The 27,658-nt window shown below is 37.0% G+C and overlaps 2 protein-coding genes across 7 annotated transcripts in view; one reads left to right on the plus strand and one right to left on the minus strand.

The window, feature by feature from the left end:
- The first annotated feature begins 11,306 nt into the window (after positions 1-11,306).
- On the plus strand, positions 11,307-17,973 carry mrpl33 (mitochondrial ribosomal protein L33). The gene is made up of 4 exons (XM_079632334.1): positions 11,307-11,502; positions 11,824-11,842; positions 12,214-12,320; positions 17,513-17,973. The coding sequence occupies exons 1-4, from the start codon at positions 11,481-11,483 to the stop codon at positions 17,560-17,562; spliced, it is 198 nt and encodes a 65-aa protein (XP_079488460.1). The 5' UTR covers positions 11,307-11,480; the 3' UTR covers positions 17,563-17,973.
- The window catches only part of rbks (ribokinase), a 39,017-nt gene continuing 26,211 nt past the window's right edge, over positions 14,853-27,658 (minus strand). For 3 of the 6 annotated variants that reach the window (XM_079632329.1, XM_079632328.1, XM_079632330.1), the window contains one exon: positions 18,209-18,946. In XM_079632329.1, the coding sequence (XP_079488455.1) occupies positions 18,773-18,946 (174 nt within the window). In that variant the 3' untranslated portion in view covers positions 18,209-18,772. Of the gene's footprint in view, positions 16,089-18,208; positions 18,947-27,658 lie in introns of those variants that run through there. The other 3 variants (XM_079632332.1, XM_079632331.1, XM_079632327.1) reach the window with 2 other exon arrangements.

Genomic DNA, 27,658 nt, shown 5'->3' on the forward strand with positions numbered 1-27,658 from the left:
ATGGTGAGGAACAAAATGTCCTAAAAAATATACTAAAATGTGAAAATATTGACATTGTGGGCCCATTTTGTCAACTTATAAATCATGCAAGTAGTCTAATGTTTTTTGAAAATGTAAAAATGCAGAAAGTTTTCTGTGATGATGGGTAGGTTTAGTGTAAGGAGAGAGAATATACAGTTTGTACAGTATACAAATCATTACGTCTATAGAAAGTCCCATAAAACATGGAAAAACAACAATGTGTGCATGTTCTTTATAGGTAGGCCTATGTGAGAGACCGTAAACGTGTGTGTGTGTGTGTGTGTGTGTGTGTGTGTGTGTGTGTGTGTGTGTGTGAGAGAGAGAGAGAGAGAGAGAGAGAGAGAGAGAGAGAGAGAGAGAGAGAGAGAGAGAGAGAGAGAGAGATCAAATTATGCTGTAAATCTGCTCTAAAAAGACCATTATGTCATTATACAGCTGAGGTCAGTTCAGTGTTGACTCAGTTCAGTTCAGTGTGTAAAGTTCATCAATTATGAAGTGAGTTAATTGAGTTATAAAGCAGTCATTTCATTTATTTATGTATTCTCTTTGCATGGTAATGCAACACAAAATACCACAACAACAATCCAACAGACACAACAAAAATACATTCCATGACAAGAAGAACAGGAGTAGGATGAAGAAAATAAAAAATCTTATAAACTCCTAACCCATTCTTATATTTAAAAAAGTTACAAATTAGATGGCCTCACCGACATGACAATAACAAAACCCAAAAAAATGTGACAAAAAATAGCCCAGACCAGATGTAATCTAGTTTCAATTTTAACAATTATTATTTTAATTTTTTATTAATTCTGCTTACAAAACTAACAAAAACAACAATGATGACAACTCTGGCAACGAAAACAACCACGCGACCATAATTGTTGTCGTTATAGTTTTAACAATTTTCACATTCATCTCTGTACAAGTTAAGTATCTTCTGTTACGTATATTTAAATTGAAGAATGTCATCATCCAGCTTAGTTCAGTTCTTATCCAATAGTGTGAGTGCAGTCAAATTAATAATATTTCTGAATATTAAGTGTTCATATGGCATCAAAAGGTTCAGTTGAGGTAAGTTAATGTTTTACGTATGAATAATACAGCATGTCAATGTTAATCTGTACTACACATTACTAACATTTCAAGTACATATGAGTTATGAATGAACATGAATTAACAAATGTACACACACACACATATTGTATGTGCGTGAAGATTAAAGGAGAGAAAAAAAAAACATGTGACGAGAACATTTCACTTTTAGCCTGCTTATTAGTCATCATGCATGCCCAATAAATGGCAATGGCATCAAACAAATCTGTTGCATCCACGTCAGTGCTTTTTTTTCTTCGGGCTCCCTTTGTGCCAAACAGAACTAAAAACAAACTGATGACATGTGGAGCGTTGTGACCTTCACACCCGTGTTCAGTACACAAACGCTCTCAGCCTACTTGTCCTGAACGACTCTGGCTCTCCAGGTGCGCTCAACCCACACCGCCCACCGCTCTCTGGACCAGTTCAACCAGTTCCTCCCCGAAGACTCTCACCCACTGACCCACTGGCGGAAAGCGTGGGCGCTGTGCGTCCCAGAGTCCGCTTTTAGAAAGCCAGATGGCTATTTTCTTCCCCAAGCTCTCTAAAAAAGAACAGAGTTACGTAAAACTCGCACTGCTAGGAATGCTGGTCCTGGAGAGATCTGTGGAGAACAAAGGTGTATCAAACAAGACCTTCAATCTGTGTTTCTTTTCAAAATAGCACAAGCGAATGTGTGAATAAATATAAAGCAGAGATGAGTCACTTTTAAAAAGATATTGTGAGCCATTGTTCTTGATGATGTGCGAATAAAATCTGAATTTAAAAAAATCTGTCACATGGATCTAATGGCATGTGATTCAAAGACCGCAAAACATTGGGTCACTATTTCCATTTTAACACCAAAGTCAAATGTCATTGATATTTATAGCACAAATCATGACTTGCACATGCAGTTGTGATATAAGTAGTTCCATGACTTTTGTTATGACATTGCTGGAGGAAATGACCATATCCACTTGGAGAATGTGTGGGTGTGCAGATCAGCATATCTGCTTGTTCGGAGGATAAAAATAAAGCAATGTCAGCTTTAGTGGTTCAAAATGACGTGCAAGTTTGGTGTCTAAGTGCATATCACAAAATAGATTCCTGTTTTGCAAACTGGAGATATGACATTAAATTGACCTTTTGCTAAAATGATTCAGATCCAAACTGTGGATTTCAACATGTTCCAATGATCTCAGAGCAAAAAAAACTGGTTTGTATATCTGTTAAATATAATGCACTCTGTTATTTAACCAATGTCAAGAAGAGATTGTTTATCTAGTAGATTAGTGAACCTGATTTGATCAAGTACAACATGTTCCTGGAACAACATTTCAATCAACCAATCAGATTTAGGGTCAAGATTACAGTTTATGTCAAGTTTAGGCTTACAATCAGGGTCAGGTGCTTCTACATCATTTCCCTCTGATTTTAGGGATAACTTATGGTCAGGTTTAGGGATTGGGATAGTGGTTCTGGGTGGTTGCTCTTAGTCTTAAAAGGAATAGGAATAAAAGGATAATGAACTGATGTAACTGTTATTTTCTGTTTTTGGACTCTTCCTTGCTGTGTTTAGTACCTGTTCCCGTTGCTGGTTTCTTTCTATGGTTACTCATTGGATAATTGATTTTGTTCACCTGTGTCTTGTTTGGTTTTTCATTTAGCTATTATAAGCCCTTAGTTTGGTTCTTCCCGTTGTCTGAAGCTTTTCAAAACTTTTTGAATCAATTGTTTCTCAAATCTATTCACAGTTTCGAAGCACACAAAACATGTGAATGAAACGAAAACTCAGCTCAAACATGCATGTGTAATCTTTTAGATCATCAAAAATCATCTAATAACATTAAATATGAAGTGTCTTTATAATTTGTGTTATTTTAATAAATTGTAGGGCTAGTTTTGTTTGTTTTAGAGCTTGGTGAATCGGCTATTAACTTTCCTTTTTATTATACAAATGTGTCATTAAATGTCTAAAAATGTATCAAATTGATCCGAGATCTGGAAAAAATCATATAGACACTAGTACATGGGTTCACAGAGGTCGACGTCCCTAAAAATGTGAAACATTTCGAAAAAGTTAAGATAAAATGAAGCCTCGTTTACTGAAATCACATGTCTTTTTGGCAGTTTGATTTGAAACAAATGATTTGCAAAGGTTTTGAAGCTTCATGAAGAGAGTTTAGAAAGCACAACAGAATAAATGGACAGAATTGAATGGGCAGATTAAAATTCTGTCATCATTTATTCTCTTGTTGTCCCAAATGACTTCAATAAAAAAACAATAGGATTTTTTCCACTGGCTTTTAGATCATTGCTAAAAATATACTCTTTGACCAACACATTTTATGATTCTTATAAGTTTTGTTAATCCTGATAACAAATTTTGAAAATTTTGAAGCCTAAATACAATCGGCAGACTAAAAAAGCTAAACGTAGGCTATAAACAAACTATGTCACAAGCAACCATTAAGTTTTAAGTCTTGATTTAAAAAAAAATTCTCTTAAAGTCTGAGAGTGCAATCATTTAACCAACATCACATAAAAAAAAAAACCACTGACTTCAGGACGACAGAACTGGAAGTGCTAAAATGTTAACATGCTTCCTGGTTTTGGCCTACAAAAACCCTCCATCCCTGCAGCCCTTTATTCTGGGGGTCGAGTCACTGTCTGGATACTTTTGCTCATTCATCATTCATCTGGTCGCATCTTTGACAAGTAATAGCACAACCCTTCACAACACTGCATGACTTGATGTATCATTTACGTCTGTAGCACAACTTGCAGGATGAGTTACATGCCTGTGATTGATGTGGTTTGTTCCAATCCATGATATTATATGAGTAATAGTAGCCTAATCGTGATACTTCCCATAGACCCGTGCAGTAGCATCACTTCTGTATTTTACTCCTAGGACAGAAAATTTGAGCATATCCTTTGTTAGCTTATAACTTAAGCAATACATTTCAAAAGTGCCCGTTCACTTCACAAGTATTTTTTCCCATGCATTAGGGATACCAAATCAAGTCTTTGTTAAAGCGGTATAAGCCATGAACCAAACCAACCAGCTATGAGATGAATCACAACAAGCAAAAAAAGTATTTAAAAATTAGACAAAAATACAAAAGACTGTGAACTTAACAGCTTTAGTGAGGGAAATAACTACAATCCCATGAAGCATTGCGAACAACAAAATCAAATTAAAAATGATGGAGAAATATAAAACTTCTAATTTTCAATTGTTGATTTTATATATATATATATATAACGTTTATTGCAAAATATGCATAGAAATATTTTGAGAGTGTAGGGAGCGACTCGATTCGTGCTTCATGGGAGTGGGCGGAGCTAAAATATATTTTGGTCTATTTTGCATGTTTCGACTCTCTGATTGGTGGAATTTTCTGTACAGCATCATGGGTAATGTATAGTGTTCATTATCCATGATGGGTCATTTTTACCCATTACCCATTTTATGTTAATCAATTATTTATTTATAAACTAAGTTGAAATAATGTGGACTGACGTCTTCAGCAGAAGCAAACTCCATTTATTAAAAACCTCGTACCTCACAGCAAGGCTGTCTTTAAAGGTTTACAAGTTATTGTTAAAAATCAACTTCCCTATGAAGAAAATGAATGGAGTTTTACTTCTGGAACGCACTCTATTGTTTTGTATAGCATCAGTCTTGATGAAGTGATCTCTTCAGTGCACTGATTCGAACATCTTCAAATCATTCTCTGGGGGAAGTGATGCTTTCACAAAGTCAGACCCTACGAGACCTGGAGAGCGGAAGCAATACAATCAGAAGTGTTCCAGTGACTAATCCACGGCCTGGTTAATAAACGCGCGCGTGTGTTTGGGGTGCTACTTCCTGCGTAACCTTGGTATCAGTTGCTAGGTGATGGATGCAGTGGAGACAGAAGGTGTCAAATTTTTACCTCAGAACAGGATTTATAGCAAATGGTTTCTATTTTTTTTTTTTTATGTTCTATTTTTGTCCTAGATGACATTTTGTTTACTTGTAGACATACTAGGCAATATTGAGTTTCCCATCAGCTAGAAAATAATGAAAAGAAGGATATGCGGTGATTAGAATCTGACTCAACTTGAGTTTATTGAGTCACTTTAATACCGGCATTCGCTGTTTTGCACCAAGCAGCTTTTCCAGAAGAATCTCCGTGTCCTGATCTTGTTTTGCCCTCCCTGTTTCTTTCATTCATTCATCTTTTCTCTCTTCCTCCTCTTTCTCCTCGTGGCAGATGTCAGCGGCCTCGGTGGGAACAGGAGGCAGTCCATCCCACTCTCGCTTGCGTCACGGAAAGGAGAGAGGCTTCCGAATGTGGAAGACAGATGGGAGAGGGATCCATTGATGAGAAGTAAATACACAGACTGCGAGTGAGGCGTTTGGCACTCTTGTGCTAATGCATTAGTGAGCGCGGTAATGTGAGAGTTGTGTGCATAAGATGCAGATGAGTAATGCAAGAAGAACATTTATCGATCTATTTTGTGGGTATTTCTTTTTGAGTATAATTGAATTGTTACTTAATACAATTAAAGGTAGGGTTGACAATTTCAGAGAGGCTAGCAATAGCGAGCTAGCTTTGAAAGCATGAGATGCTACCCACTCTTCAGAGCGTCTCCAAAGCCACGCCTCCTCCAAAACACATGACCACTCGAAGCAGAGTCTGCAAAGAGACACGAGCGACACCGTTAAATTACCTCATGTCTCAAACCACATAACTTTACAATAATAATGAACGTAAACAACTTGCAGTGCTCTAGTTGCACCACCTGACAGCTGCAGATTAAAGGTTGTCTCAGCGATTGTGGGTGACGTCTTCTGTTTGTGTTTGAAGCGAGATCCCAAACAAACCAAGTTAGTTTTCCCCTCCCTCCCGTTTCGTGCATCATGAAAAAAATCACACACAGTTCACATCCAAAAAAGTCAGCACTAGCAGCTACTCACCTGTCCAGAAGAAACAGTGCAACCTCGGCGTCCGATTTAAAATTTCTAAGTTCTTTAAGTTCTCTCCACCTTTCAAAAGCCTTCCCGATAACTATTCATGTCTTGGAATAAACACGATGGTATTCCCTCGGCCTAATCCTCATCCTCCTCTTGGGGATTGACTCAGCCATGTTCAATTTCTCTTGTTCATTGATAGACGCTGGCTTCTTCTTCAGCTCCGACTTCGAGCGCAAAGCCTCACAACACCCAGCCCCTGTCGGTGATTGGTTGGAACACTATTTATTTTGGTTTTGAGTGGTTGGTGAAACCAATTGTTTTTGTGTGCAGATCTCAGAGCCTAGACTTCCTACAGAGACGCGCCTGCTTATGGGGCGGCCAGCTAGCGGATCGCTAGGAAAGATTAATGAATGTGATCATTTATGTTTGGGCCTGAAATCGCTGATACAACCTTTAATTTCAGCGTTGATAGTGTTGACATAGAAACGCATAAATCCGAGACTGAGGACGTGAACAGCTTCGGGTAAAACGTCACGGGTTTCCATCTCATAATTACGGTTATGACATGGCATGAACGCAGCATAAGCTCATTGGTTTGGTTCAGGAGGAACTGTAAAAGTGTCTGCTGTTTGTTTGTGTCTCTCTCTGACTGACGTCTGTCTACAACTCTGCATATCCTTACAAGAAAACACTGATGACGTGAGAAATCTGACAGAGCAGGTGCGGCGAGGTATGGAAATACATGTTTACAGCACATCGAATCAGTGCATTCAGACCGAATGCGATGATTGGACGAACATTTTTTGGTCATGAGACTTCCACAGAAGATATCATTTGAACATGTTTTAATATTTAGATTCCTTATTTTATTGATTGCTATCAGGATGTGAAGAGAGGTTCAACCAGTATAACAAAAAGTGTTTATAAAACAAATTCTCTATACTTTAATCTTAGTCGCCAAGGTCTGTCTAGAGTCTATAAATAACTAATTTCACTTTATTTATTTATTCTAACCTGCAGCCTGGTCAGTGCTTAACCAGTCATGGGCTGAAGAAGGCCGTGCTTTCTGAGAAAAAAATCGAGTGATATTTTCTTTGCAGTAGTATTCTAAAAAATGATTTCCTGAAATGCTTTTGTACTAATTCTCCAAGAAACCTGTTCCATATGGAAGACTCAATGAGAGGGTACAACATCATCTGGTTCCCTGAATTGCCGTCACCATGGCAACCTGATGCACATCCGTATGACATCACAGCCCACTTAGTCAATCTAGCAAGGACAGAATGTGATTTGAGAGAACACTGTGTGTGTGTGTGTGTGTGTGTGTGTGTGTGTGTGTGTGTGTGTGTGTGTGTGTGTGTGTGTGTGTGAGCACCTGCAGTCTACAAGAGTATTCAACCCATTATATATTTATATATATATATATATATAAAAATAAAAAAGATTTTTCTGACTATAGTTTTGTATGTTATTATATATATATATATATATATATATTTATATATATATTTATATATATATATATAATAATATTATATAATATAATATAACAACATGCAAAACTATAGTCAGAAAAAATCTTGTTTATTTTTTTAATGAGACATATCCCCCAAAAAGTTTGTATGTGTTTGTTTTTTTGTTTGTTGAGTGTCATACTTGATCCATTAGGCTTTATGGCTCATATCATATAAGAGAAAATGGAGCTCGCAGAACCTGATTTCACCAAGTACAACATGTCCCTGATCAACATCTAAAAAAAAGTGAGGTCGTATGAATTCATGGGAATAAGCCTCCTCGTAAAATTTGTTCGAATTGCCTTCGGGTTGGTATAACAGATGTGGGAGGCAAAATATATAATACAATGATGATTACACATGTATTTTACCTCTTTGAATTGTCTTTATTCATTAAAACTGCTGCAAAAGATCTCCTTACTGCACCATGACACTTTTTGAAAAACATTCCCGATTTCACGGCAAAAAGACTCGCGCTCCATGGCCTGAAGGGGGACATTTTTACAATTAAAACGCCTTTTACTTGTTAAAGAATGGTAAGCTGTCAATCAAACAACAGAAGGCATGTACTGTAGTTAGTAGACTGTACAGCAGGTTTTTGCCTTTCAAACACAATACAGGCTTTAAAGCTCCCCCTGTGGTGAAAATCAAGTTTTTAATGTTGTTTAAATGTCTATGTGGTGTTTTTAATCTGCTTTAAGACAAACCATGTGCAAATTCATAAATCTACACCATTGCTGAGTATTTTCTCCTTAAAACTGCAGATCTAAAGACAGTCTCAAAAACGCGGTTTGAGATCAATGGTGTTGCTGACGTCACAAACTTCCTTGTAACCAATCAGATCAATACGCCGGCGCGCTTTAGCATATCATTAACCGCAAACTAGCAGAGAGTCTCGAGAGATGCCAGGTTATCCCGGTATATAGTACTTCTGAGTTGAAAAGCGTTTCTGAGGATACTGATTTTAAGAAGGTGGTGAACATTAGCAACACATTATTCGAATTTGAGTCAAGCAAAAGGCTACTGTTTATGTGTCCGGTGTTGTAAAGAGCGACACCATTGTGCAGCGTTTACCTCAGTAAGTTGACCGTCTGTGAGGATCTCTGAGCTGGTGTGAGTGAGTGGAGGCGGGGCAAATTTGCATATTCATGGTTCTGCATATACTAAATGAAACAATTGGGTGTAGAGTTGCATTGAAGCTATTTTAAGGCATTAATTTTCAAAGAAAAAAACAAAACATTTAAATGTAATTTTGGTGATGAAAGATGAGTTTTAAGGGATACAATTATTGACTACAGGGGGACTATAAAACATTATCACTATATGTGAAACTAAATTTGAACTTTCTCAGGTTCTCTCTGTCTATTTCTGCCTTTGTTGCCATTGGCGTGGCTTGCTTAGTTGGGGACATTTAATTTAATATTCAACAATACTATTCATGCCTGCATTGACACTATATATAGGCTACATATAAATGAACTAAATTAATAACTTTTTTTAAAAACAAAAATGAAAGATCACTGAACTTACTTAATCTGGACTGTGATGCTATTTTCTTCTGGAAACAAACTTTTTAGCATTATTTTCCTGTTATCTCTGTAAAGCTGCTTTGAAAACAGTCTGTAGCCTAAAAAGCGCTATATAAATAAACGTGACTCGACTATTGTGGAATATTTGACATGTAGGCAGATCAAACTTGGCACCTTCTCTCTTGCACATGTGTCTATTGCAGCATTAGTGATGACATGCTTGTTGTGTCCGTGTCCGTAAGCAGGGTGGATCCGTCAATAAAATCTGTGAAGATGAGCTAATTGAGCAGCCTGAATGAAATGCTTCTTCTGCCTCTGTCAGGTCTCTCCACTCGTGACGCAGGCAGTTTCACACACATCCTGCCAGCTGGTAACAGCGCGGCCCATCCAACAATTCATTTCCTGAACCCTGTGACGGTCTTCCTCTTGGCAGTATCGTTTCCCCTCTTCCAGCATCTCTATTTCTAGAGAATCTGTCACCCACATTGATCAATCTTGAATATGTGCTGCTGGTCAGCGAGCGAGTCGAGCACGTCGGCAAGATTGTTGGAATGACAACAACATTTAAATGCAAAACCGAATCCCCTAAGTTAGTGTGTGAGTGTGTGCAGAACAGTCTCTAAAATGCAACTACATTCTTATGAGATTGCCTCAATAACAGAATACAGGAGTCACTCCAAAATATTTGTTTTCTTTGTGACCCCTGTTTTTGAGCATAGATGCAACATTATCCAAACTTAAATAATTCCTGAATGCTTTGGAATGCAGACCTTGGTTTATTTTTTAAAGAAGACACTCAAAAATCACTTAAAAAAATGAAAGTGTAAAAAAGTGTATTTGACGTTTAAGTTTAGGCTACTGTATAACAAATGTGCTTTACATAAAATATAGTTTTACTCTGAAATTGTTGCTATAAAATCAGTCAAGTCAATGACCCTGGATCACAAAACCAGTCACGAGTCGCACGGGTATATTTGTGGCAATAGCCAACTATACATTGTATGGGTCAAAATTATAGACTTTTCTTTTATGCCAAAAATCATTCGGATATAAAGATCATGTTCCATGATTGTACATGTCCTACCGTAAATATATAAAACATTTATCTTTGTGAGTGAATGCGCAAGCACGAACATAAATGCACAATTTTAAAGCAATTTTTTTTAAGTTTTGATTTTTTTTGCACCCTCAGATTCCAGAATTTCAATAGTTGTATCTCGGTCAAATATTGTCCTATCGTAACAAACCATAGGCCTACATAAATGTAAAGCTTATTTATTCAGCTTTCATGTGATGTAAAAATAAAATAAAATGTACCCATGTGACTGGTTTTGTGGTCTAGGGTCACAATATGTCTAACCAAGTTGTGTACCAAATTTGAAGTTGATATCACAAAAAATGAGGTTATAATGCGCTATTATGCCAAAAAAACAACAGCAACGGGTGTCATCCACATACGATTGCATTTTTTTATGCATTCTCCTGTAACAAATAATACATTTCTGTCACAATATCACTTCTATCACAAAACAGTCACCAAATATGGAACCTTGAGTCTCAGACCGTTCTGACGATATGTGTTTTGTCAAAATAAAATACAAATAAAAAGTATTTTGTTAATGTAAATTGTAAATGAACAGTTGTGAAGGCCTACTGTTTCTATTGCAATATTATCTGTCAGTATTACTTATGACATGAAAACTAAAGATCATACCTTTGAATTTTTGTATCCCTGCTCACAGACCGGTGTTGTTTTAGTCTCATAGAGATACTAGTTTTAATTTGTGTATTTTCCATTTTATTTAGTTTCAGTCATTTTTTTTTGGTGTATTTTTTTATTATTAATTTTATTTATGCAGTAGACTATAGTTTTAGCTACTTTAGTACATTAAACAAAATGAAAATGAGAAATTATGCTTTTTCTGTTTTTATATCTATCTATCTATCTATCTATCTATCTATCTATCTATCTATCTATCTATCTATCTATCTATCTATCTATCTATCTATCTATCTATCTATCTATCTATCTATCTATCTATCTATCTATCTATCTATCTATCTATCTATACTCAATGTGTCCTCCCTGTCTGTGTGTAATTCTTACAAACAAACAAACAAACAAAGAGATAACAAATAATATATATTTTTATTAAATGCTTAAAGAATAAAAAAACATTAACAACTATGTCCATCATTGTCATAACATAATACAATAATACAATCAAAAACTAAATAAAAAAGGATTTGTTTCGACGATGACGTAAATCGCACATGGCACCGGAAGCACTGGGGGTTGAGCCGGAAACTTTCAGTGACAGGAGCTCAATGTGACATTTCGCAGCGGTTATTTATTATAGAAGAATAAGAATGTTTCTCACTACTGTGAACCGTGAGTACATCTATAATCATATAATATCTGCATTGTCTGCATAATAGTGGTTGTAGACTGCAGAACAGACGCGTTGTGTAACGTTAGCGGCTAATACTGTATCTAGCCAGCAGTTTCACCCATAACGTTAACATACATGTATAATGTTCGCATTTGTGTCCCAGTTAACATGATATATGCCATCAATATTTGTTTTTAGATGTTATTTAGTGATTATATGTTTATAAACGCACGCATACGCATATTCTATGATGTTATTGATTACTGTTAGTTGCTAATGCTAATTACGTTTGGTTTCTTTTGATTTCTTTCTCTATCTAGTTGCCAAGAGCAAATCGAAGTGAGTATTCCTCGTCCTCATTGCAGTGTGATTACATTCTGAAACTGTGTGAACACTTGTGCTTTACTCTTATGCAGAATACACTGCTGCCATGCCTTAATATGTGTGAAAAAACTATTTTATGTCCTCCTATCTCCTTAAATTTGGGTAAAAATATCATATATTTATCAGAATTTAAACAGAGTGTACAGTGTAATACATTTCATTGTCAAGTCACGTTTAACAAATACATTTGTGAATTTTAGTCTGGTTAAATGCTTGATTTAAAATGAGTGTTGAGATGTTGCTTGGTTTAATGTCCTGTTTTATGACAGACACACTGAAGTCAGTGCTTTGTTCGTCCTGTGGCCCTGAATCTTCTTGTGTTTCAGGACGCTGCTGGTTCAGATGATGAGTGCGGCTGGCACGGGTTACTGTTTTAACACAAAGAGGGGTCGATTGAGGGACAAGCTGGTTTTGCGAAAGCATGACCCCATAGGTGAGGTGAACCATCAACTTGACTTCATATAGATCCTGTTTTCATTTGAGGAACACAAACTAAGTGCCTCAAAATAATATATTTGTGTCACTGTTATTATTATAATATATAATAACATAATGGTATACATAATATAATAATGGTAGAACCTGATCTGATTTTCAAAGACCCCCAAAAAATGATGATAACTTTGAAAAGGACCCTGTTGCAAAGTAATATACCCAGCAAGCAATAGCCGTCATTTCACCGTCTCTGTTAACTATAGACCTGATAGTCCGGCTATGAGTAACACACTTCTAGACAAAATAACCTTGAATTGGGTACATGTTGTCTTTGCCAAAATAACTTGCGAGATAAATGATGTTCTATCATGTAAGCAAAGTCAACAGTGATTACAATGTGATTGGTTTCATTTCTTTGACATGTTCTATGCTATTTGTAGCCCAATTATAGTCTAAACTGATTCATTGTAGTTTTTGGCCAGGCAGCGCATGAGATGGTTGATATCCCATCATATAGAGTGCCGAAGTTATGACGTCACTTTGTAGGCCAACCCGGAAGTTAGCGGCGCACGGGTTCCCTCGATCGAAAAGCTATGCATTTTCCACATAGACTTTTGGAAAATCGCCAAAAAATAAGATCTGTGTTCAACAAAGAGTTGCGACCCTTACACGTTTTGTCTATCAAGATAATCTTTACAAGTTAATCCAAAATGTATACATTTTGAAGCCTAAATAAAGCCGTCAGATATAAAATGCTAACGGTAGGCTATAAACGGACTACAGCACACCACTCTGACCATGGTCGCGGATCAACGTCATCATCGAGCTTCCTCAAACTTTATTTAAAAAACACGCTCGCTCATTATGATCTGCGCTGTGTATGAACACTTATCCACTTTTTCATGAGAAATATTGCCCATTTGTTTTTTCCACAAATGTTAGAAACTAATTTTGTTTATGCGTGTCTCTCTAAGATTTTTTTATCTTTTGTTAATGTTTTATTTATTTGTTTATTATTTTGTTAATAAACGAACCAATAATATTATTTTCTTTGTGATTAAGATTATTATGCCTGATCGTTGTGCCCCAAATAAACTTTAACAAAGATTATCTTTCACTGTATTATGTTTGATTGTATGTTTGCATACCATTTGCTAATTCGCCAGAAAAAAACGTGTGTGGTTGCATCTCGGGACAAAACAAAAACACCATTGTGGAACATTCTCTGCAAAGAAAAAAAAAACGTGAGGCTGAAACGCGGGTTAGTAGTGAGAGATTTCCTGTTTGTCGTGATGACGTCTAAAGTCCCCGCCAAAGGATGTAGTCCCTTTTAGCAACTTCTTAGCAACCACTGTTTTTAAGTCACAATAAAGTAAAAAAAAAAAATCACAAGCAGGTTATAACTGGTGTGTTTTATGTCATAGATCAAAACGTGAAAATATTTAGAGGCTTTGTTAACCACAGACCTTATTTCAGGCGATTTAGCAAAAACCCATTCAAAAAACCCATCGACTTATGAGGGAACCGGAAGTGCTAAAATGCTAACTCACTTCCGCTTTTTGGCCTACAAAGTGACGTCATAACTACGGCACTCTGTTACCGATGTAAGTGTAATTTCATGTCATGGTCAATCTGTAGTCACGATTTAGCTTTAGACGGCTATTCGACGTATTTTAAATGCAAAAATTGCTTGCTGGGTATATTCATGTAAAAACACCCATAGGGTATAAGGAAATATTATGTGCTGTATCTTATAAACAAAAATATATATACATGATTGGGTTTTTATATTGTCATTGTTGTACTAAAGCAAATAATTTCACATATATTCTGGAAAATTCAGTTTGTATTAAAATATTCACTTAGCTTTACATATACAGTAATGTGCAAAAGTCTTAGGTTGGTACTTTCTGTCTGCATCTATCTATCTGTCTGTCTGTCTGTCTATATGTCTGTCTGTCTGTCAATCTATATATTAGCAGGAATTGAACGCTGTATGTATAGACACACACAAAAAACGATATAAAAAAGGTTTTAAGGCAGTAATTTATATCTTCTGCTGTAGTGTGTCAGTTGGAAATATCAGTTTACAATTTTGCCATTAATTGTAATAATCCAGTGAGATTTTTATATGCACAAGGAGTCCGACAACAGCCGGTGTGATCTGATCTGATCATGGAGTCCATCTATGATAACATGAAGAAACAGAAAAACTGAAAGATACTAAATCCAGAAGAACTGTGGCAACGTCTCCAAGACACTTGAAGAAACCGACCTGCAGATCTACCCGAAAAACTATGAGCAAGTTTACCTGGACAAAAGCGGTTTTAAACGCAAATGTTGGTCACACCAAACATTGATTTGATCTAGTTAATAGAAGTTAATTGATAAGACATAATAAATAAATAGACATTATTTTTGAAAGCATCCCCGCTTACCAACCTTTTCACAGTGCTGTAGATCTGCAGGTTGGTTTCTTCAAGTGTCTTGGAGACGTTTCCACAGTTCTTCTGGATTTAGTCTCTTTCAGTTTCTTCATGTTATCACAGACGGACTCCATGATCAGATCAGATCACACCGGCTGTTTTAACACTCCTTGTGCATATCTCACTGGATTATTACAATTAATAGCTAAATGAATGTATGGTAATGAGAACTGATATTTCCTACTGACACACTGCAGAAAAATATATAAATAATTGGCTTAATTTTTTTTTTTTTTTGGTGAAAATGCTAATGTGCCTAAGACTTTTGCACAGTTTTTTATTGAATTTAATTCAAATGTATTTATATACCACTTTTTTTATATATAATAAATATCATCCCATAGCCATTTTTAATATTGCCCTAAACCTCCAGTGAACGAGATAAACTCACAGATACGCAAACTGTTCCTGATCATATGTATGTCCCAATGAAGAAGAGATAAACACTTATTAATAAGTATCAGTAACACTTTACATTAAGGTTTCATTAGTTGCTAACATTAGGCATCTACATTAGTTAAACTAAATTGAACCATACATTTACAGGTTTTATTAATTTTAGTTCAGTAAAAACTCTTGGAATAGGTTTAGCATATTAATTAAATGTCAATATTGATTTATTTGGTCTTGATGGACTAGATCTGCTACAGTGCTGGTGTAGATTATGGACTTGTTGCTGCTAATAGATACTCAGACACTGCTGTGAGATATGCTGCTGGTGAATATATATATATATATATATATAGAGTACATAACATAAGCAGGTCTTGACAGGTGGAGCTGGGAAGGGTTTCAGAGGAACTCTGATGTCGTGATGTTGAGCAAGCAATCTCATTGGCTGCTGAAATGCATCGTGAACAGTGAGCTTGCGGTGTCTGGGACAGTATTTGCTCTTCTGTGCTCTGTATTCAGCGTGTCCCGCCTCTGGACTGTGTTATCGTCCTGTTTACAGACTTAGAAATATTTCCAGTCACATTATGTTTTGGATCCAGAATAGAGATCGGGCAAAAAAAAACCCCAAACAAACAAAAAAGTCCGGTTGCTGGTTCATCTCTATTTAAAGTCGCATGGAACAGAAGTTGCGACTGCTTTTTTCTTCTCTATTTTGACGTATGTCAGAGTAAAAGCTTCTCGAACAAGAACTAATGAAGAACGAGACCTGATTTTGTCTGTGGGGAGTTGATTGGATGGTTGTGGTTTCCTATTGGTCGATCTCATGTGAGTGACAGGTTGCCCCGCCCTCACGCCAGTGAACACATCATCAGAGAAGAGAGATGCCGCTGCAAGAGGGAGGGGAAGTTATTTTGATCCAAAATTAATGGGCACATTAAACAAATTGTATATAAGGTGCACGGATAAATCATTTGTAATAAATACTGCAATATTACATTTAAAAAATAAGGATCATCAACTTGATTTCATGATGAATCTGATGTTTAGCATTTACTAATGCATTTTTAAAAGCAAAAGTTGTATCTTTTAACATTAGTTGTTCACTGTGAACTAAAATGAACAATGTATTTTTATTAACGTTGGTAACATTAACAAGAAGAATGAATAAAACTCAAATATAGGCTAATATATATATATATATATATAATGTGTGTGTGTGTGTGTTTTCATTGTTAGTTCATGTTAGCTAATGTAACTAAGGCTTGCGTTTACACTTGGCATTAACATGTGATCACCATCATTAGCCAATCAGGACACGGTGCGTTTACATTTGTTCATATTAAGTAGCCTCTGTATCTGGATAACCGATCGGGTTTCTGTTTTTGCATAATATTTAAATTAGGTCTGTAGCACGACACCAAACTAAGAGTAAAGATGATACAAATTAATCAATGTCCCAATTGCTTTCACTCACTTTACTTTCCTGTGCAATCTCCAGTCTTAGATCAAATTACGTTAATACGATCATACAAAAATAACTGGGTTGATCATGTTAGACTGTCACATCATCGATCATCGGGGTTTAAGGTTATAGCGTGCAATGACTATGGGAGATTAATAAACATCTGAAACAATAAAAACATTCAACATTTAAAACATTAAAAAATAAATGGTTTTAAAAAAAAAACCATTTTTCCTCTGGCAAAGCATTGCTAATCATTAAGATCTCATGACTGATCACAGCTGTGATTGTACAGGCGATCGCCTCTTCAGATAATGTTGCACAATTAAAATGAAAAATGACACACACAGTATCATGTGAGTCGAAATAAACTGTTTTAAATATTGACGTTTATTGTAAGGTTCAAATAAGTTTAATTTGTCTAAACTGCGTCTGGCCATTCTTTTCTGACAGCACGTGGGAGACTGGGCGGGGGTTTATATGACGTCTACCTGTGAATGCACACACACACACACACACACACACACACACACAGACACAGGCCGGCTGATTGCGTTTACATTACACTGAGATCCGATCACAATGCGTCCTGGACTCCCTCCGAAACCTGGACACGCTGATTTTATAACATTCCCATCAGAAATGCGTTTACACTTGTCTTTTCAATGTGTGTGTGGACAAGTGTGTTAAATGTTAACAAATGAGACCTTATTGTAAAGTGTTACCTAAATATTTTTCCATACACTTGTTTGTCATGGCCTATTTTTTCCCTAGGATGTGATGGCATAATTTCTGTCTTTTCCAGTGCTTGTTACACATTTCAGTTCATGTGTTTTTCTTTCTCCACAGTGAACAAACATGTCCTGTTCTTTGAGAAGAGGAAGATACGCTCTCTTTAAACATGTGATACAGACACTGAGAAAAAGGACTTTTAAATTGTTGCTGGTCACAGTGTGGTGATGAACTACGACAGAAGATGTCCATCAAGTGAAAGCGCCGGCATCACTGCAGCTGTGGATCACTGGTGTAATGAGACCAGAGACGAGTCGCACAGCCTGTCAGGATAATGTGTTGTTAAGACCGTCACAAGAAGTCTATTATGTTGGATTCGTTCAGTTCTTTTGTTTCCTTTTTTTCTACCAAGGCAAAATGGTGACCTACTGCAAACAATGATCCACCTACTCAATGACAGATTGCTTTAGGCTGAACTTGTTGGAATAATTAGCCAGCAAAATGTATTTTCTAGAGAAAAAAAAGAGAGAGATCTGTGTACATAATTGTTACCACAAAAATAACAGCAATTCAAACCACCTGTGCTGTTTGTTCTTTCTTACATATATAGACATTTCCACTATGACAACTGTTCTTATCTTCACTGATGCTTTCTGAGAACTGTTAACTCTCGATTACAACAAACACCATTACTTCAATTCCTGAACTTTCTCCCAGATTAACTTAAAAAAACTGACCAATATATAAATATCTTATTAGTGAATGCTGAGAAGAATGGAAGCTTGTTTCCGCCACTGATTAACCAATTAAAACCTGATCACACATCTGTGTGTGTTTACCTTTAAGACCGGATCACGCATATGTGTGTAGTCACCATTAAGATTTTTTTTTTTAAATGCAGTTGAAGATTATGGCCAAGCAAGTCAGTCAAGTTGAAAGCCAAAGAAGTAAGGTCTCAAATGATTTTTATTCCATGTTTTTATCTATAATAGAGCCTGAGAAATTAAGATTTTAGTAGGCTTTGACAAATTTTGACAAATATTTCTGGAAACCCTTAGGTTTTGGAAGAGGGTTTACAGAAAAGTACTTAGGCATAAAAAGGCCTTTTTTAGCAGGCGTTTTAGGGTTAAATGGGTTCTTAAATGGGTTAAAGAAAAAAGAAAGGTAATTGCAACTTTTTAATCTCACAATCTCACAATTCTTTTGTGACAATGGCCAAAACAATGGCGTGAAATAAACTCACAATTCTAAGAATTGTGAGATGATATAATCATTAAGAAATGAATGATTGCTAGGAAATTACATCAAGTACTTGGTATTGTTTATTATGCATACAGTAATTCTGTGGACACTGTGCACAGATGAATGGTGTCACCTTCAGAATAGTTCAGTTGGCAGGTCCTTCTGAAGTGGAAAAGATGTCTGAGTGCCGACTGTTTGCACGGACACTGCAGCGACGAGGTTGGCTCTCCTGGCCATCTCTTCCAGCGGCATTGTGGGATATTGGGCCGTGTAGAAAGCCAGCGCACCAATGAAGCTGTCGCCTGCTCCCTGTTGAGAGTGTTTTTAGTTCAGTTTGTGGTAATATTGCTCATAATACAGATGAACACTGAATCTTTGAAGCACAAATAAGACAGCAGGGGGTGCCGTCATACTTTTCAATGCTAGCATGAAAGTCCAAAGGTTGCTCACAAATCTGGGGAACAAATGACCACATCACAGTGTGCAAATCCTAAATAAATATTAAACCATCAATTGATCCTGACTGTGTTTAATGACGATGACATGACTTTTGAGTCATTTGTGTGTGCCGTTGTGTAAGGCATGGTGAGTAAGTCTGTAGATGCTGACTTGGGCACGGGTCACAGAGGTCAGTGTGAAACAACACGCATGCTTGAAGCTTTTCTTGACCGCTGTCATGCCTCAAAGTCTTGTGAAGCTCTTCTGTTATGAGTAGTTCACTAGCGGAGACGTGCAGCGGGACATTTTGTGTTCTGCAACTTTCGTTTTCTCTCCCTTTTACTATTTTTGGGGTGAATCTGTCAAATCATATCTAAACTCAAACTCAAAAAAGTACATTTTGAGGCATTAATGCTAAAAAATAATAATAATTGATACTGTTAATATAATATGTTTGTTGGATTCAGTATTTATCTATCCCTTCAGCTGAACACTGCAGCTACACTACCAGTCAAAAGTTTGAAATAATATATATATTTTTTTATAAATGTTGAAAGAAGTGTCTTATGTTTGCCAAAACTGCATTTGTTTAAAGAAAAATACTTTGAAAACAGTAATACTGTGAAATATAATTTAAAATAACAGTTTCCCCGCCAGCGTTTAAAAAGAAAAGTGGCCAGTTAGCGGCAGCATTTTTTGATATTTTTTTTTAAAACAAAATTATCATGTCTCAGATTATTTTGTTGTATGAATATCTGAACATGCAATATATCGAAAGAACACTTCTGTAGTAACCATCTTAAATCTGGGGGGCATTTTTGTTCATTTTTAGTTGACATGTAGTTGCCAAGTTACTTATAGTCAGTTGAATGTCTGTTTGGGAGCATCAAAATAAAGTGTTAGCAGATTTTAAGCAGACAGTCTATTAATAATCTAATGACTGTTAGTTGACATGCAGTTGCAAAGTTACTTTTAGTTAGAATGTGTAAAGCGGATCATCAAAATAAAGTGTAACCCTGATCTGCTCTGATCCAGCCTGGTCTCATTGTTAACACGTAGGTATTAATACGTCATTTTCAAAGATAGAAAACGCACTTATTTGTACGTTTGGATAGATGCTGAAACGTATAATATGGACGTATCTGCAACATTTAAATGTAACATTATTACGATTTTACAGCTACAAAACGTTAACTATTTACGAATATTTCATATCATAAAGATATCTGTGTAATTTCCATTTTATAGATACATTTATTAATATAAAAATTATAAAATATAATGGACAGAGATGTGTAAAAATATATTTTGAGCCACTAATCCTAAACCTACCCGTAACCATTTCTTACAACTACTGTTAGGCTACAAATTATGAAGAAAAACATAACAGACAGAAAAGTGTAATCACAATCATTTATTTATTGCGAAAATGTCAAAACCGGTACCAAAAGTCACATGACGATGTGTTGCAGTCACAGTCCTATCTGGCAGTATATCATAGTTTTGTATGAGGTACAGAGCAGAATTTAAGTTATTAATCCATAAACATGTTAATCCGGCTCCGATCTGTGAGGGTATCTGTGATCTGTAAAAACATAAAAAAAAAAATAATATCCTAAACTTTTGATCTCACACACACACACACACACACACACACACACACACACACACACACACACACACACACACACACACACACACACACACACACACACACACACACACACACACACACACACACACACACACACACACACACACACACACACACACACACACACACACACACACACACACACTCTCTCTCTCTCCCCAAAGATCTTTATCGCTATTGCTCACAAAGCCCCACTTTTCCATCTCCACTTGTATATATTTAATTACATATATATTTGCTAAGGACACCGGCACGTTTCCCCGTGCCTGCAGGGGGTAGACCGGGGTCTAGGGGGAGGGGTAATGGCGGGTGTTGAGTTTATGATGGGAAAGCACAGAGGAATGCAGTGATGTGCTCAGATTTAACCGCAGATCGCCCTGTCACTGGTTCTCACAAGTCTACCAGATTACTCATCTCAACGGCCTGTCTCTAAACCATCGATCGCGATTACACACCTCTGACTGTCCCTTCAGTCTCCTCAGATGTTGTCTAAACTCCCAACTGATTGATGACTGAATGAAGTGATCTGTGCGGACAAGAATCCATTACAAAACGATGGCAGTCCACCTTTGCACAGTTAAGCACTAGTCATGCATGTCGTCTGTTTGGGTCAATGGAAGACCGTCTGCAGTTAGACATATGGACACATTTCTGGAAAACATGTAGGTAAAGTCTCCTTGTTCACCTTCCGTCTGCCTCTGTTGCTCTAATAAGATTCGTGCCGCCGGGAATGTGACGAGCAGAAATAAAGACAATCGTGATTTTATTGCTGGTTGCCAAGTGGTTGGATTGTTAGTCATATGGTGCATTCAAGTCCTCCCGAGAAGTTTGTATTTACAAGTTTGGAAGTTTACATGTTTACAATGTTCAAGTCACTTTTGTCAGAGTAAGATGGCGGTGTACCTTCTCAACTACACAGAAATACAGCAAGGTTTCTAACTCTACTTCTAGAAATGAAAGAATAAAGATTGTGCATCAGGTGTGTTAAGTCATTTATGAAGCCACTGTAAACTTGTATTGGTATATTAAAATGCTATTATATTTTATGTTGCAATTAGCTTATGTTGTTGTAAAAAAAAAAAAGTCAATGTCACTGCTAAATACCTGTGGTATTCTGCCATGTTTCTCACTGACACGCACCCAACTCATAAACATCGGGGCTTAGAGAAAATCCTGAGCTTCCCACTCGTATTTATGACTTTTTTTGTGGTGTTCATGTGCATTCACTTTGAAAATACAATATTTCCGTCATTTCTGAAAGTCCTTGTTGCAACTTACGTAAAAAAAAAAACATCAGCTTCAAAATTCACATTTGAGGTACGAGTATAAAATTAATGTTAATGAACAAAAGGTGAAAGTTCCCTGAATTTATTCTAAAAAACCTGTAAGAAATTAGAGAACCCAGTGCAAATTAGACTTGGGTTGACCTAGAAATTATCATAATGAATCCATTGCCAAAAAAGATGCTATTTTATTGACAAAGAATATAGCATTTTTAAAATTTCTCTCTAATTTGTATCACCAACTGCTAATGGAAATGTAATGCTTTCAGTAGCTACAAAATATAGTCGGTGTGAATGTTTTTTTTGTAAAAAGAAAAGAAAAAAGAAAACGACACCATGATTACCATGCTGAATAGGGCAAAAATATTATATCTCCCAATTCTGCATTAAAATGATCATCCTTCACTTTAAAAAGTCAGCTTTTGTCTTCACAGGCTGCATGGGTAGCCTTCAAAAGTGAGAATGACTTCTGACAACAGTTGAGTGAAGCGTGATGTATCTGTAGAGACAACCAGTAGCTTCCAAACAGTCCCAGATAGAGCTGTCTGTCAATCATATGACAAAACTATTAGATGTGGTCAGTCAAAGACCGAAGTTTATTTTACATTACGGCTCTGAACACTTTGAACATGCAGCACGAATTGCGTTCTCCAAAAAAAAGTCCAGTTTCTCCAGAACTTCTGTACCACAGCGTTATGCATGTCACGAAATAAACATGAAATGGTGTTTACAACGACTTCTGACGTATTTCAAAGTGAAAAGATATTGAGAAAAAATGTAGTCTTGATTTTATCCAATGGGAATTAAGTAGTAAAAAAGAGGGTCCTATCAGAATAGAACCATGTGGTTAAAGGGGAGGGGTTTGAAAAAGAAGAGGAATTAGTGACTTCATCCAAAAAGTAAAGTAGTTTCAGTGAGGATAACAAATACAAACAATTTGCATTAACATAATGTATACTAATACAGCAACATGTGTCAAGGAAATGAATAGGATTCATTTTGAATACATGTTGAAGTCTGCCAATGTGATACTAAACTAATATCTACAGTAATTTGGTGCTAGGTCAAGATTATGGCCATTGGAGTAAAAGCTTGGGAAAACATGATGGTCATCACAGTTGGAACAACATTTTTATCACAACACTTTACACCTGCAGTGTTGCGCTATAATCATTTAGGGCCCTTTCACACCTGCCTTGTTTGGTCCGGATGTTCTGACTTTTCAGTTTGATCCGAACCAAAATGACAGGTGTGAAACCTCCCCCGGACCACGGTCCGGACCAAACAGATGATATTTGGTCCGATGAAAAGAGGTAGGATCAAACTGAACAAAGGTTTGGTTTGTTTCTAGTGTGAAAGCATTTTCTGTAAGGTTCAGACGTTCAGAGCATTTACAGGACGTTCCAGTGGTTCCCGCGTAGCCGAAGAGGACAGAAGATAGCAGGAAAAATGAGCCGTGGTAGCACATGGGGAGAGGAGGAGACAAGGTTTTTATTTGAAATATGGTCTGACGACATAAGAAATCAACTGGAAAAACGCTTGTAGTCTTCTCCTCCTTTCCTGCCGGCGACGATCAAATGTCCGCACAACGAGGACAATCTAAAATGTAAAATATTCTAAGAATTGTTTTACCTTCAATTCACTCATCTGCTCATTTAACGCTTTACTACAGCTTTTTATTTCCCTTTATGAATTATTGCAATAGTCTGGGGTGCTACTTTTCCCACTTATCTCGCAAAAATTTCTAAAATTCAGAAGAAGTTCTTGCGTATGATTTCCTACTCTTCTAAATATGCTCCTTCTGCGATTCAAGATTTTATCAATTGAGAAAGTCAATGTTTATTTATCATGCATATTTACTCATAAGTTTATTTATAAGAGAGAAGATTTTCCACCAACATTTCAACACTTTTTTACTTTTATTTTAGATACTCATATCAATCAAACAAGGCATAGAGAAATAAATCTTGTCTTTCCGTTCTCTAGAACTTCAGGTCATAAAACTGACCTCAGCTTTAGGGGTCCTCAATTATGGAGTAAATTAAGTTTGTCCCTAAGATACATGTCTTCTTTGCTTGTCTTTAAAAAACAGTTGAAAGACCTTTTGATTGTACAATGACAGTTTTTTTTGTTAAAGTTCCCTGCAGTATACTTCATATGCTGCTCTTTACTTTTGATCCTCCTTTACCATTACCCTTCAACATCTGTAACTTTAAGTTACTTCCATTAGGATAATCATGGTAAATGGTAAATGGACTGCATTTATATAGCGCTTTCACAGACCCAATGGCCACCAAAGCGCTTTACATTTTGCCTCACATTCACCCATTCATACACCGACGGCGGTGTCAGCCATGAAGGGCACCGTCCAGCTCGTCGGGAGCAGCGGGGGTTAGGTGTCTTGCTCATGGACACCTCGACACTTGGTCAGGTAGAACCGGGGATTGAACCACCAACCTTTCGGTTTGTAGACAATCTACATGAACCACTGAGCCACTGCCGCCCCATCATGCTTATGAAAATATGTTTTTCCCCTCTTTTTATTATTCAACTTATTGGTCTGCGGTGCCTTTTTTTTTGTTTATTCATGTAAGTGGAGTGGAACTCTGTATAAACCCAACTGGGTTTCGTTCCCCTCCTTGTACTGTATCCATGTGATATTCGTGCAGAACAAAAAAAAAAAAAGAACAAAAATTTGGCGAATTTAAACTAGCCTCGCGTATAGTCGGTGCTGCAGGCAGTAATGCCATAATAATAACAATATAGTTTCAACGATATGTGTCTGTTCATTCATTTTTGTCAAAGTTACCGGTCGATTTGACAACACGCTGACGTCAGACGCACGTGCGTTTACAAACCAATCAATGTCGAGATGCAGCACACATAGATGATGACGACAGGACGCAAGTGTGTCATGTAAAGTTCTTTAGTGCGCTCGCATGATTGCAAAAAACCAAGCCAAAGCTAACCGAATGTATCAAATGTATCAAAACATGAACTTTAGTTCGGACCTTGGTGCGACTTTGAGGTGTGAAAACGCCCTTAAAAGGCTATAAAAGCAATGAATGGAGTGGATGACTCACGGGTGACGTGAGCAAGATGGCATTCAAACATCCAATGCCAAAGAGGATACTGAGTGAATGACCACAGATCCAGAACTTAAAGAGTTATTCAACTGTTAATCTGTTGAAAAACCATAAGGATTTCCCAAAGTTTGGTGTATCATAACGTGTTGGTAGAGTACAAGCTTTAGAGTTGGTTGACGGTCAAATCTCTAATATTTTAGAGAGCCACTTGGGGGTCTGAGTGGTCATCTTGTGTCACCAAAGCACATGGACATGGTTTCTCTCAAAAGAATGGCTGCTGTCCAACGCGGCTCAGTGTGGGTTCTTCTTTGTGGGTTTCATTTAGTCTCTTGGTGTGACGACAGCAATGTCGGTTGGAGGCATTCAGTGCTTTCCGGTAAATACTCCCCACCGTCTCCTGTACAGATCCCTGTGGTGGGTCCTCAATGTCTCTTTTCATGGAGGTGAAGTTTGGCTGATTGTGATTGTCTGAAACAACTACATGCCTTTATTGTCTGGCTTGAAGGCAGGGTTTTGGAATTGGGTTGACATCCAAATGTAAGAGCACAGGCCACCCACAGTCCATGCTGTAGGGTCTCTGTGAACACACACACACACACACACACACACACACACACACACACACACACACACACACACACACACACACACACACACACACACACACACACACACACACACACACACACACACACACACACACACACACACACACACACACACACACACACACACACACACAGGATCACTTTCTCATGAAAGGGTCGGTCAGTGTTGGGTTTATGAAGGCTTGTGTAAGATATATGGAAGAAAGGGAATGATCTTAGAACTGGTGTGCAGCCACACAGAGGGAAACTGCTTACTTGCGCTTCCAGTAGTGTTTAACCGTGCTTTTTATGTAGTGCCATACCACACGGCTTTTGATGTGATGTGAAGCTGTAAAACTGCCAAAAGATCCTTTTAACTCGAGACTGCTTAGTGTCCAAGAGAAAGGATTCCTTGATCAAGAGTACACAATGGTACGGTCCATTTGAGATGTGTGTACTGTCCTCTTAAGGGTGGCCGATGCGACCCACTCACTGATTTTCTTTCAGTAACTCAAAAAACTGAGTTAAGAGTCCAACCAACTCTCTTCACAACCTCTGGGAACAACATAAAGATGTGAATTCTCAGTCGTTGTTGATGGGCGGTCTTTCATTGCTTTGGCATGTCCAATGCGCTAGCGTAACTGATCACAACTGCTTTGTGGCATTCTCTCTTTTCCTCAGAGAAGGAGCTCATCCATCGCAATGACACCAGTTGTTGTCCATGATGTTCACTTCCACGTGGTGCTTCTGTTCTCATTTCTGTAAACTTAATGACAATTGGCTGAAGAGACGCTGCAGCAAGTGACAGAATCTGTGAGACATGCTTAAACGATTACACATCTTTCATTTCTGAGTCAATGCGACAGACCCAACAGTGAGGAGTGATTTAATCAACAACAGATATATGTGACGTTCTGTTATCAAGTGTTTCAAGTTCATCAGCTGGCTTAAAATGTTACAAATATTCCCATTTCTGTCCATAACCAATGGTTTCTAAGTAGTTCTGTATTAACTGCAGCGCAAACTAGGGCAGCGCGATATATCGCAAATGTACATATCGCGTTACGATAACTGAATGAATTTAATAGTTCAAAAGTTTTAGGTCGACACAGAGAGTAGACTGGACACATGACTGATACATACGTGTGACATGCTTAATGTTATTAGACGCAATAAGTGAAGTACTCGCGCATACAGAAAACTTGTGTAATCCCGATTCCAGTTCTCTTTCACAGTTTATATGGCCAAATACAGACAAGTTAAGTCAAAATGCCCGTCTTGGTGAGTATTGTTGAGAAAACAGTTGAGAAAGAAGGTGCGCATGTATCAATATATTGGATCCATGCAGCTCTTAAAGTGACAGCATCCTAGTAATCCTGCATCTATCCGTTTGCTTAATGTTAATGTTAATCAAACAATAGACAAAGAGAAAATCACTCACTGCTCTTGACTGATTAACTTCTGTAGCTTTAATAAGAATCAGTATTTAGTTCATACAGTGAAGACTTGGCAGTGTTTTTTTTTTCACATTTGATTATTTAATTTCTGCAGTTAAATAAACCACTCTAAAAAATGTTGGGTCAAATATGGACAAACCCAAACGTTGGGTTAAAATGTAATTTAAAAATGTAACCCACCGGCTGGGTTTGTCCATATTTGACCCAAGATTGGGTTGAAACAACCCACCATTATTTAGAGTGTAATAGGCCTACCTGAATCCACAAACCCCCTGGTTTAAACTGATGTTATAAATGACTTACTTTTTATGTAATGCTACAGTAAAACACTGCTTTTTACTTTCAGAAGTTGTAAGGATGCTTTCTTCTCAGAAAAAGAATGTATGTATGTTTCCATTTTTATATTTAAATATAATTGATATTTATCATTTATCATATCACATATTGAACTTCACATTATTTAACGAGTTATAGTTAACCATATAGTTAAGCTATATATAGCAGCCCTAGAGGAAA

Source organism: Phoxinus phoxinus (genome assembly GCF_949152265.1).
Source record: "Phoxinus phoxinus genome assembly, chromosome: 13".
Lineage (NCBI taxonomy): Eukaryota > Metazoa > Chordata > Actinopteri > Cypriniformes > Leuciscidae > Phoxinus > Phoxinus phoxinus.